Here is a 12,833-nt window from a genome sequence, read left to right as displayed (position 1 = left end):
TCCTATTATTGCAAAAACGCTTCAATAAAATTTATGTACGCACACATGTTATTTGTATATTTAAGATCATCTCTTTTAAAATTAAGAACAGCAACAAGCTGGAGCAAGTGAAACATACAACCTATAAATGCTATGGTTCTCATTGTGCACTGCCTGACTGTTTTTAACATGGCTGGTTGGACTGACTTTAAAATCATTTATGTTATCTTAACATCACCTCTTCTTTTCTCTTTCTGTAAGATCTGTCAGGCTTACACAGAGCTAACAGACATTCCTAATTTAGCTCCAAAATGAAGCTATTCTTCCTCAAAAAATTCTATAACTCCAGAGGCTAGGCAGGTGGGTCACCATGAGTTCCAGACCAGTTTAAGTTACATAGTGAGTTGTAGGATAGCCTAGGCTACACAGTAAGATTCTGTCTCCCATACCAATCCCTGTATCCACAGAAACAATCCTGTTCACTTTGTTTGGATGACTTTAACGAACAAGATATTTAACATGTGCTCTGTTAATAACTAATAATAGCGTAATGCAGGTGCCAGGTCCTATCCAAACCATAGAGGTTAAAAACCTCCACCTGAAAAAGGCCTCTAGCAGGCCACCCTGAGAGGTTCCCATGACAACACAGGCCCAGAAGCCCTAACAGCTGTGGCGTCAACACAACTACAGGCTCATGGTCACTCAGACCCAGATGTGGGGAATAAATAATGATAGTGTTTTCAAGTCTGTGCTGAATTAAACTTCAGGAGAAAAACACATCTGGCAAAGGAAAATGCAGTAAACAACACCTCACTTATAATAAAATCTCCTCTAGAGACAGGACCGCTTCCTAATAGGAAAAATCTACCTCCCACGAGTCTTTTCCTAATGAATATTCTGTACTTCACAGCTCATTCTCAGGATGACTCCACTGTCTAACAGAGAACCGTTCCTCATGAAGAGCTTCCTTCTGAGGAAACCTGCTTCACAGTGTCAGCTCCTCACAGTGACCCTAATGTTGATGCAATGGGAGAGTACTAATTCCCCTGCAGAGCACAAGGACGACACACCCAGGATGACACACTGTGACATTAACTCTGAAATACAGCAACAGTGTTGAGTCCAATGGAAGGGGGCTACATACTGCCCTGTGTGAAGCAGAGTGAGATTCTGCCACTTGGTGTCACACATTAAATACAGCTCTGCTGTGTTTAGAAGGGGTTCAGGAAGGATCTAAAAAAGAAAAGCCAGAAAACATGACCCCCTGAGATGCTGTGGGGGTCCTGGTGGCCTCCTAATGCCTTAGAGGAAAGACTTACCTCAAACCAAGCTATAAGAATAAATCCAGAAAAAAAAAAGGAAGAACAGATGTTAAAAGTGGTCTGAATATGTCTTCCTCTTAACATGCACTTTAAAAACCTGCTAAATTATTTCAGGTATGTGTGTCATGAATTCTAACAAAGTTATTAGGCAAATATACAACAATATAATAAATGATTATAAATTGACTATTTCATCTGAGATGACTAATAACACAGATAGTTACTATGCAAAACTATGTTTGCTACTTGATTTCTACCTTGAGCAGGGCAGCAACTGCTTCCTGGGTGGCGTTACGGACATCTTCTCCATTCACCATTAAAATCTGGTCCCCCTGCATCAGTCTCCCATCAGCATCTGCAATGCCTCCTTTGACAATATCTGATACAAACACCCCAGTGTCATTCCTGCAAGCAACAGTGGACTTCAGCATCAAGTTTGGCTCTCAGCTGCAATGCAATGCTTATTTATCAAAAGTAGTTATTCTAAGCGACAGTTTCTCCATCTTTAAGATTTTATAGTTTTGCACAATGCTGAGAAATAACAGTGAATTATATCTTAAAATGGAATTTCATAAATGGAAATTCTCTCACGGCATATCTAGTCTTCATCAGTTATGTACTGTGAATAAGTGAGCTCAGCAATTCTTATTTTATGGGCCGTACAGCGAGAAGATGTAAAGAACAGCACTGGGGAGTCAGTGGCACTAAGTGCATGGCTTTTTCCACACCACACTGAATTCTTTCTATCAGCACTGCCCTATAGTCATGTGAGCATGCTGAGGTTATCATTGATGCCATTAACATTACTGAAAATACATGACAGATATTTACTACAAACTGAAACTGTTGCTTAGAGAAAACTACAGTTTACTATGATGTCTTTGGGTCATTACATATAATATAGTTAACTTTTACATACAACTAGATTTATTGAAAACAAAAAATCTTACTGTTTCACAAAACCGAAAACAAATCCCTGGAATTTTCTATTAAGACACAAATATAACTGTAAATAGGATTGTACGGCAAAAACAGAATTGCACAAGAAGACTTCAAACGTATCATCTGACCATATAATCATTCCATCTAACCATGGGTTTTCTACTTTTACAGAAGATGTTGTATAGTGTCTGGTGACCTAACAGACCACAGCAGCCTTGCATCTGACATGAGAGTGCTGGCGCTATGTCCCCCAAACAGCCTACTTTTCCCAGATACACTTCCACTGAGATTTGAGCAGCACTTTCTCTATGCGCTAAAAAACAGTTAGGTCTTTGGTTTTCTATGAAACAAAACAAAACTGGCAAATATGCCCTTTAATTCCAATACAAAGTGTGGCTGCAGAGTAGATAAACACAGCTCAGAGACGGTGCCTCACTGGAAGGCTGCTCTGACATGGTGGTTTGTGCGGACTAAGGACAGCTGGTGGCAATGTGGGGCTCCTGCAGCCTACCCAGAAGCTGATTCTAAGTTCTAATTCATCTGCTTAATTATTCGATACATTCTGTTCCTGATGGTCTTATAACACAGAAGGAAGAAATGTTTATGAAACTCACTATTCCTTAATATTACTTCTATAGACATTGGTTAATATAAAATATGTACCAATATTCTTTAAATATTAGATTTCAATAATACGGAACTGAAGTAAAGTGCACTCACTAATCTTCTCTGATATCCTACTTTACGCTTCCAGTCTTCTGCTGGTGGCACGTGGGACCATGACCCTTGTCCCTAGACTCTCTACCCTCTGTCTCCTTTAACAGAGCAACTATCACCTTTTCTTGAAGTCCTTTGCCTGTCTTCTTTCTTAAACAGGGAACACTGCTGGTCCCTTTCATATATTCCTTTCTAGCTGCCCCAATGGGCCTCTGTGACTCGCAAGAAATTCACTTGCTATAAGAATTAAGAGTTTCATTCATCAGAGCATGATTTTAAAAAAATTAATTTTTAAATTTGTATTATTATTTTTAGTGTGTGTATATGCTACTTGTATGTATCAGAGGAGGTGAGAAGAGGGTGTAAAATCCCCTGGAGTTGTAGGTATAGACAGCTGTAGTTATAGACAGTTATGTGACCCTCCCAGTATGGGTGCTGGGAAATGAATCCAGCAAATGAGCCAGTCACCTTTCCAGCCCTGGAGGAGAAATTTTCTGAGGTCAAGAACTATTTCTTATTTAACCTCCCCTCAGGATGTAATGTGTCTCTTGCTGAAGACTCTCTAACCCTCCAACACACTGACTTACAATGTCCACAGGGATAGAACGCAAGCCACCGATACATTCGAGTAAGGCTACAGTCAGTTTCAAGAGGGCCCTGGGTTAGTTCTCTCCAACATACATACCTCTTGCCAACAATACTCAGCCCCAGGCCTTTGCCTGGCCTCTTCTGCAGCTCAATGGTGAAGGTGTCACACACATCCTCCTCTTTGTATGGGGCCTCATCCCGGTAGAGTGTCAGGCGTACTCTCTGGGGAGTCTGTCTCAGGACATTGATTGCTTCATCATGCGTAGCCTTTCTCAGGTCAATACCGTTCACCTGTGAGAAACAGGGCACTGACAGTGAGGAGCTAGGTGCGGTGGGTGAAAGGGGAGTAAAGAGGAAGAAGGGAGAGAAGGAAGGAAGGAGAGCCCATCAGCCACGATCTTGACTTTCCACTCTAGGTTACATGAGCACGTTTACCTCTAAAATCTGGTCTCCAGCCCACAGTCTTCCATCTTTACACGCTGCCCCCTCTTCATAAACTTCATGGATGATAATAGCGCCCTAGAGTCCAAAACATAACATACCCATGTGTGATCCATTCTCCCTAGGAACGCTGAGGAGATAGGAACCCAAGGACACTGTACTTTGTAGCTAAATGGGCATGTACTTGCTGGTCCATATGTAAGCCACACATCACAATGTAAGAAAACATCTAACAACGTAATTTTTCTTAAAAGATTGAAAGAAGTATATACTTTTTTAATGACAGAGAAATTTCAAGATAGAACTCATAAAATGTATACAGCCATATGTGCATATAATAGATAAAGCACCATTATGATCTACAAATGAAAAAACTTTTAAAGTATTTTGACAAGCAAAAATTATGTATAAAGTATTTCATAGTCTTCTCAAAATGCAGCTGAGATAACCTGGGTATAAGTAAAAAGGAAGTTAAACAATGCCAAGGACCAGTGAAGTGATACAAACACTGAATTTTACATGTAACAGTGTATTTAAGTCAGTCTTGCCTTAGTCAAAGTCATAATCCTAGTTTTTGTTGCCAATGATACTTGTTTTCTCCACCTGTATCACATTAGAGGGACAGAAACCTCCTCCTCATGGTCTCATGGAGCACCCGAGTGCCTCTGAACTGGGCAGGGTACTTACCAGCAGTGTGTCTGACCCCCCAACAATACTCAGGCCCAGTCCCGTTTGCCCTTTGGAAATCTCAATTGTTGTCTCACAGCCAGGGATGATGGGGCAGGTGTCAGGGTCAGAAGCAAAGACTGCCGGTGTCGACGACCTGCTTGTACCTAAAAAGGAGTTTACAATGGATGAGTCACAAATCAAAATGGCTTAGGAAGAACACATATCAAATTCAGCACACAAGTTACCTATGGGGAGAAAGAGACTACAGAAAAGGCAACTTCTTATCTGTCTTGAATATTTTCACCATGTTGTATTTAAAATATCGAAGTAGTATGACTAGACTAATTTATCATCATTAAACTGGAGGATAGGTATAAAACGACTTGCTTTTTAATGTCATTTTGTATTTTTTTAAGTTGCTGGAGGTAAACAGGACAGAATATGAAAGAAAAGAAACTGAGAGTCAGGCTGCGCCTCTACTTTGAATTTTGTAGCTGACACTTCACCAGAACTGAGCACGCTTCCTATGAAGGAAGCATTCGTCACACTCAGAGCTGAGCTGGCCTGCACAGACTCGCAAGAAGCTCATCATTAATTTTGGTCATGGTGCTGCACCAGGGCTTGACAGTTTATTGTCTTGTTCTTTGTATCATGAACATCTCTTCTTCTGTAATCAGTTCTGAGCCTATTTGCACAGATATAAATGCATGCAAAAATATTCACTTTAATCATTTCTTGTCTTTCTTCTTGAGTCTCATGTGGTACTTTTAGGCTTTTGACATTAAATCTTGCTACGTACCTTTTTGAATTAGACAGATAAGAACGCAGTGTGAAAAACTAAGGAAACTATGCCATGCCCTGTTTTCTGAGTGTGTACAAGACACACTTTTTATTTCACAGGAAAGAGCGGGGTTAAGACAGTCACTCTTGTTGAGTGGTGTGTGCTGTAGACAAGATACTTTCTTTCCGGAAAATCAGAAACAGATTATGCTCTTACTACAGAAACGGTTAAAAAAAAAAATAGGTGCATGAGATTTTCATTTATGTTAAGTTTTCATCGAATATTTTATATTTTATACACAATGCTATTTAGGATCCAACATCAAATGAGAAAAATCTTCATTAAAATATTAACAGTTACCTCAATGAATTTCCCAGCCCTTTTAAAGAAGATTACGGTTATTAGAGATGTTTTATTTTAAGACATTTGAATAGGTATATTACAAATAGTTTCAGCTTGTTTTCCCTTAACAAACTGTCAAATGAATGGAATATTTCAGTTTGCATTATAGGTCAAGAAAGTGTCTACCTTCCCCACCTTCCACAGAAAAGATAATGTTTAAATCATTTCAAATGATGATTTAGAGAGTTTGAAGTTATTTATTATTTTATTATTCATGGACATTTTTCTTTATAAAGTAAGTCAAGTAATTTTTTATTTATATATCTATCCATTTGTTTGTTTGAGACAGGGTTGCTCTATGCAGCTCTGTCTGTCCTGGGATGAGCTCTACAGACCAAGCTGACCTTGAACTCAGAGACCAGCCTGCTTCTGCCTTGCCTCCTGAGTGCTGGAACTAAAGGCATGTGCCACCATTAACAATTTGCTCCGTATACTAAATTATAAGTTTAGTGATACAAGAAAGCCTCACCCCTCAGCATCTCATCTAACATGAGCTTTCCCTTTCCCCGAGCTCCTAATTTGGGTCTATCACATACACGGCAATAGCCAGTACTTTAGGCTTGAGTGGAATAGCAGCCAGTATTGATCCTAGTTGTGAAACAATACCGTTACGTATTCACTTCATATACCAGTACACTGAAGCTAACAGCTCCTTTCCTGTTCTACTAGCAGAAGTTAAAAAATGCCAAGTCTGATTCTGTACATGGATACCTGTAATTGCGTGTACTCTTAGCAAAAGCTTGAGAGCAAAGAAGACCACTAGTTTAGGGAGGGAGAGGGTGAGGCAGGCACCACAGCGCTTTCCTAAGAAATCACAGTTGGGTAACATATACACACAGGTCTACTGCCTAGGGAGCCCACTTTCTTCAGTTATGCTCTCTTTAAACTGTTCAGTCACTAAAGACGCTTTGACTTTAAGGCCCTGTCAAGCAGGACAAGCTGCCCTGTGAGCAGGCCTGCTTTGAAGGAAGACCTTCAATTGAGGTTGCCCTATGTGTAGGACTCTCACGAGTCAGTCCTTACTTGGGATGGCTTCTGGATCCAAAGCTGGGACTGCAGGAGACTGGGACCTGTCTTTCCTTTCTCCACTGGCTGCAGAAGCTGCTGAGGGAACAGCCTGGCAAGCTGGATTCTCAGCTCGAACAGTCAGTTTGACAGTTGACTTTGCCGTTTTCAGAAGGCTGATGAACTGGCCGGATATTGATGTGGAGGAGAACAAAATCCAAAGACAAATGAGTAAACATATACAAATAAAAGTCACCAGAATTGTTGGAATATCTTTCGTGTATGCATGTGTACATGTTTATGCGTGTGTCTGGCTGAGTGTGCACAAGTACATTCGGGCGGGCATGTCGAGGCCATAGGGTTTTCATTGGTTTGAGTCTCACAGATCAGGCTGAGCTGAATATCCAGGGAGCCCCAGAGAATTTCCGGTTTTTGCTTCCTTATCACAGGATTAGAAAAGCTGGCGTACCACCACCCCAATGTTTCTCTTTATCCTACCTCTTCTTCTTTTTTTTTTTTTTTGGTTTTTCGAGACAGGGTTTCTTTGTGGCTTTGGAGCCTGTCCTGGAACTAGCTCTGTAGACCAGGCTGGTCTCGAACTCACAGAGATCCGCCTGCCTCTGCCTCCTGAGTGCTGGGATTAAAGGTATGCACCACCATCGCCCGGCTCTCTTTCTTTAAACATGAAATCAGACTATTCAACTCAAGTTTCTTATTTATGTTTGAAGATTTACTTATTTATTTGTTATTTGGTGTGTGTGTGTGTGTATGTGCATGTTTGTATGCACACGTGTGTGAAGGTGCCTGTGGAGTCCAGAAGAGGGTGTTAGATCCCTTGGAGTGGAGTTCAAAGTAGCTGGGAGCTGCCTGCCATGGGTCCTGAACAAAACTTAGTTCTGCTGAAAGCATTCTTCACCACTGAACCCAGACTTTAGTACCACAGATTCAGATTCTTGGATAAAGCATTGGACGAGCTAACTCCACAGACCTAGTGTTTCTGGGCTCTAACTCAGCTGTTATCCAGAAAAAAAGAGACAAACGATTTCCCTGTGGTTCCTGGAGAAGCCAAGAACAGAATAGCTCCTCTAGTTCTTCAACTGTCCAACGGGAATGCAGCTATTGCTAATTTCTACTCTCCTAGAATAGGTTTGTCGAGATTCTTTTTTATATTAGTATACTGGGGGACTGGCTTTCAGCTTGTTACATTTCTAATCAAGTTTCTCCATTCCCTAGATCCCTACAATGCTAGATGACACAGCAATTCACCTGCTCTCTGATTCTGCAAGGGATCTGAAGCAGTACCCACAAACACACTGATGAGTACATGTAAAAGCAGGGCAGAAAACTAAGCAACAGTAAAGCCAATGCAAATGCAAAGCAAAATCAGATATATAGGTTAAAGACCCAAGCTTTAGTTACTTTAAGTTTCTTGATGGTCAATATAGAAATGGATTACATTCTAGAAGGGGTGGTGGAGGCTTATCCCATCCAAGGAAAACAAGGCTTTTTCTCTGGCACTTACATACAAATAGTATCACTCAGACTCCAGATACAAAGATCTGTTCAACACCAACAAATATCAGGCATGTAATGGCTGCATCTTCATATCTATTTAATAACAATATACTTGACTAAGGGAAAACATTCATAGGGAAAAAATGCCCTCATTCTCAATCCAAAGTGAGGCACTGTTTAATAGTTACAGATTTATCAAACGAAAACAGGCAACATTTATCAAACATAACTGTAAATATTAAATAATTTACCAGGTAGAATCATAACTTCATCTTGATTAGAAAATAGATATAAAAATTGGGACACCCTCTTTTTGGAAATCCATTTGACACATCTAACCAGCCTTATAATTCCTATGCCCTGACCTGAGACAGGCCAAAGAATGGGTTGGCAGTGCCACTGCCTTTATTGCAAAAATACCTTCTCAACAGGATAGCCAACAACAACTTCATCATCTACAGCCAAGATTTGATCTCCAGCTTTCAGCCGTCCATCCTATGGGGAAATGTAGAAGACCTGAGTCAACGTTTCAGAGCAATTCCCCCTTCTGCCACTTCTCAGCAGCGAGAAAGTCAATGAGTGTCACCTTGGCTGCTCCCCCGTGCTCAGTTAGACTCTTGACGATGACTCCACTGAGCGTGTCTTCCTCACTGATAGCAATACCCAAACCTCCTTGATCCTAGAGGAGTAAATGAAGGTCAGTCAGGAACACGGACGTGGATTTATTTTACTCAGATGGAAAGATGCAGAGTCCCAGTGACCCGGCACACCATCAACCCAAATGTTACAGAAGCAATTCAAAGTGTTTCTAAGGACAGGAGCAATTCCTGCAGGCTGCAGGCTCTGTTCCTCTTGGGGCAGAACCCTCAGCGGCATTTCTCAGGCAAAGCATCTTCATTTGATGCAGAACAAGCATGCTTGCCTCTATGCATAAACCATGACCCAAATCGGCCAAGGCTGCAGAGCCAACACATCACAAGGATCTGTATTTTTCAAAATTAAAAAAAAAAAAAAACAAAAAAACAAAATTTGTAGTAACAGTGGCTTTACCCTTCTTTCTGATTGCTTTAACAAAATGAAAATAGAGTGTTGAGCTTTTGTTGTAGCCAGAGCTAGTCAGTCAATTTTTTCATTGTAGTTTTCATACAGAGAAATTTCACACAGTCAATGGAGAAAAATGCTAATTTTCACAGTCTCTCAGAAGCACACACTTGCCATCAGAGAGTGGGTTAGTGGCTTTGAATCTACCTTTTACTTAGATTTGTCTTTAATTTTCCAACCTAATGGGGGGAATCTAAGTTTTCTTATCTAAAAATTAAATGGTAATAGCACACTTCCCACTTAGTTAGAAATGAATTTGACATCCATGGGCGGGGAGTACTGTTTACCTCATAGCCATCCTCATCTTACTCTAGGTGATAAGCCATTCTCATCAGTATACCTAACTCCTCCAGGGACCAACCTACCAACTACATCCCACTCTTCTCCCACCTTCCTCATCTTTAATCTTTCTTTCCTTCCTGCCCTGCTCCTTTCTTGGGTTTTAGATGGTGATTTTTAAATAATGCACAGAAATTCTCAATATTCCTCCCTTCCATACAGTGAGACTCGGAGGATGGACTACACTGACTTGATTCTAATAAAACAAATGACAGAATGTAACTTCATAGCTGGATTACAAAAGACACTAAGGTTTTCTGTTTTCTGGTTCTCTTGGATTAGTGGGTCTGTGGGAAGCTGCTGCCATGGCAAAAGAACACACAGGTGTGCTACAGGAAGAATGAAGATCTCTCAGCTACATTCATTCAAGGACATCACATTGGAAGTAGAAGCAATTGCCTTCCATAGTCCAACCTTGCAGTAAGTGGATGTGGCCATTCTTGGCAGTTTGTTAGGAACTATGCAGGAGGCTCTAAGCCTCATCACCACCTATACTCCACATTCCTCATTCAGGAACTAAGATGCAACAAGTGCCTGTTTTATGTTTATTGGGATTTGTGGTAATTAGTTATGTAAAGAAAGGTAAGCAGCTTCAAAGATGTTAACTGAGTAATGCTATTCATGTCTATAATTTATTATCATAGTCAGTCCCTGGCAGGAGTATGCATGTGACCTGGGCTGGTAGTTAGGGTGGATCTTGTGACAATTGGGAAAACAGACACTCTTACCTCACCCATAACATGTAAAAAGAGGTGACACAGGCCTTAACTATGGCTTGCAGCCATTCTAGGGCTATAATAAAGATCAGCCTTGGAATCCATACGATAGGACTGTACATGATTATGCAGAAAGACCTGGTCCTTGATGACACTAGTGAGTCTTGGAATCAATTCTGCTTGAAGACTAACCTGATAAAAGAAGTCCAAAAATCTTCTACTAAGCCTGATGAAATTAATTTTCTTCTGTTCATTACTTTCTGCTTTTGGTTTTTGTGTTGTTGTTTGCAATGGAAACTCTAAAGGAACAGTAAGGCAAACATCTGCATGTATATTACGCCCTAACACAACTGAGGACACCATAGAACCAGTACCCATACTGTAGACAAACGGTGGAAACATGGGAAAGTAGAGTGGGATGTGGGTGTGCATTTTCCTGCCTGCTAACTTTTCAGTTCACTGTTGCCACAGTCTAGAGGGCCGTTCCTCGGGAGGAGAAGATACAAGAAACACTGTTTTGAGCTAGTTTAAAAAGTTCCAGCATGCAGTGTGATTCTGGAGCAATCATGTTGTCACATAGTTAGAAAACTGGCAACAAGAACTGCAAGAGAGACTGAACTGAACGAACTACCGCCATCATCACAAAGTGAAAGGTTCTTTAAAATTCAAAAGAAAACCGTGTAATTTTATTTGAGGATTTCCACTATGCAAAATTGATTCTGATTTCTGGCAATCATAGAACCTTGCTTGCTATGATGTATAGTAATTTTCCTAGGGTAAAGAGTACCAAAAATAAATTTTTGGTCAAGATTTTCTGATTAATTAAATTAGCATCACAGAAAGCCATTCTACTTTATTTTGTATTTGTATGCCCCTTTTTAAAAAAGTAGTTTTTAGAAGAAAAAAAGATTGTTTCTCCAAACAAATATAATTTGGAACTTTCTGGAGGGTTAAAGGACAAAGGTCTTGAGACAAGTCACCAATATTAGAATGATGTGGGATGTGTATTGTATATGTGTTGCTTTTATTGGCTAATGAATAAAGCTGTTTCAGCCAATGGCTTAATGGAGTAAATCCAGATAGAGATATTCAGAGAGAGTAGGCAGAGTGAGAGATATGTAGCTGCTGAAGGAGGCAGATACGATGTAGCTGCCCAAGAAGCAAGAGCTAACAAACCACAACCCTCATGGCAAAATACAGGGTAATAGAAATGGGTTAATTTAAGATATTGGAGCTAGGTAGAAATATGCTTAAGCCATTGGCCAAGCAGTGTTGTAATTAATATAGTTTCTTTGTGATTATTCAGGTCGGGGCAGCTGGGAAACAAGTACATGAGAAGGCTCTTGTGTCTCTATTGCACTGTATATCAGTCCCATGCCATCTCAGAAAGAGGCAGGCACAGGCTCAGCAGGAGGTGCCACTGGCCATTTACACAAAGATCTCCGCAAAGGAAGATCCAAAAGCACATTCTATAGGCCATTCAGAATCTCATAGGTTTAAAAATGATTATGAAAGCAATTCAATTATGGGAAGTTGGATCCTGACGAGTGCTATATTTATTTGACTTAATCTTCAGAATAAAATCTCCGTGTTAATGTGTAATTTCTCCTTTATTGATAAGGAAAGTGAACCCAAAGGACTTAGTGACTTCAAAGTTCCCAACAGAAACCCTGAAAACTCATCATTTCCTCTTTGTCTACTTTATTTTTTTTTTAAAAAAATTCTTAAATATTCTCCCTATTCCCTTTGGCAATTGATAAGAGAATACATTCCAGTTGCCTGATATTTTATGTTACAATAAAACTCAGTTTAAATGAAGGTTTTGTGAATAAGGTGCTGATGTTTTCAAGGTCTTGGATTTTCAACAGAGCAACAAGGTCAGAAAGGGAAGTACATAGACTAGGCATCTGTGAATGAATCAGCAGGAGGATAAAGGGAGGACAAAGCTTATGCTACAGCATGAAGCAATACTGCTCCAGATCTCATCCAACCCAACAATAATTGACAGGGAGGCCCCATTTCAGAAAAAGAAAGAAGAAGGTGAGCTGTGTGTCTTGTGGACAAAGAAGGCTTCTGTCTACCTCACTGCTAAGTGCCAGACAAAAGTATTGCAGGATCTGTTTGAAAAGATTGTTAAAAGGTTCTGAGCGAGGGATGAAAGGAATGCAAACAAGCATGGAATAACTCAGCTAGGCAAGAAGAGAGAACACGAGTGTCAGCAATGAGATACCTTTTCTTCTTTCCTAACAACTATCATAATGCCTAGTGTGTGTGTGTGTGTGTGTGTGCGTGTGCGTGTGCGTGTGTGTGTGCGTG

General features: G+C 40.3%; 1 protein-coding gene across 12 annotated transcripts in view; it reads right to left on the bottom strand.

Annotated features, from left to right (window-relative positions):
- Mpdz (multiple PDZ domain crumbs cell polarity complex component) overlaps positions 1-12,833 on the bottom strand; it is a 155,553-nt gene that overhangs the window by 10,546 nt on the left and 132,174 nt on the right. For all 12 annotated transcript variants that reach the window (XM_041651581.1, XM_041651580.1, XM_041651586.1 and 9 more), the window contains 7 exons: positions 8,948-9,040; positions 8,782-8,856; positions 6,865-7,030; positions 4,677-4,822; positions 3,984-4,067; positions 3,646-3,839; positions 1,559-1,706 (listed from right to left, as the gene is read on the bottom strand). In XM_041651581.1, coding sequence (XP_041507515.1) covers positions 1,559-1,706; positions 3,646-3,839; positions 3,984-4,067; positions 4,677-4,822; positions 6,865-7,030; positions 8,782-8,856; positions 8,948-9,040 — 906 coding nt within the window. The remainder of the gene's footprint in view (positions 1-1,558; positions 1,707-3,645; positions 3,840-3,983; positions 4,068-4,676; positions 4,823-6,864; positions 7,031-8,781; positions 8,857-8,947; positions 9,041-12,833) is intronic.

The sequence above is a fragment of the Microtus oregoni genome, unplaced genomic scaffold (assembly GCF_018167655.1).
Source record: "Microtus oregoni isolate MIOR12 unplaced genomic scaffold, Mior012 000005F_ref0000423, whole genome shotgun sequence".
NCBI lineage: Eukaryota > Metazoa > Chordata > Mammalia > Rodentia > Cricetidae > Microtus > Microtus oregoni.
Note: the sequence above shows the minus strand (reverse complement) of the source record. Positions and strands in the feature narration are given on the sequence as shown.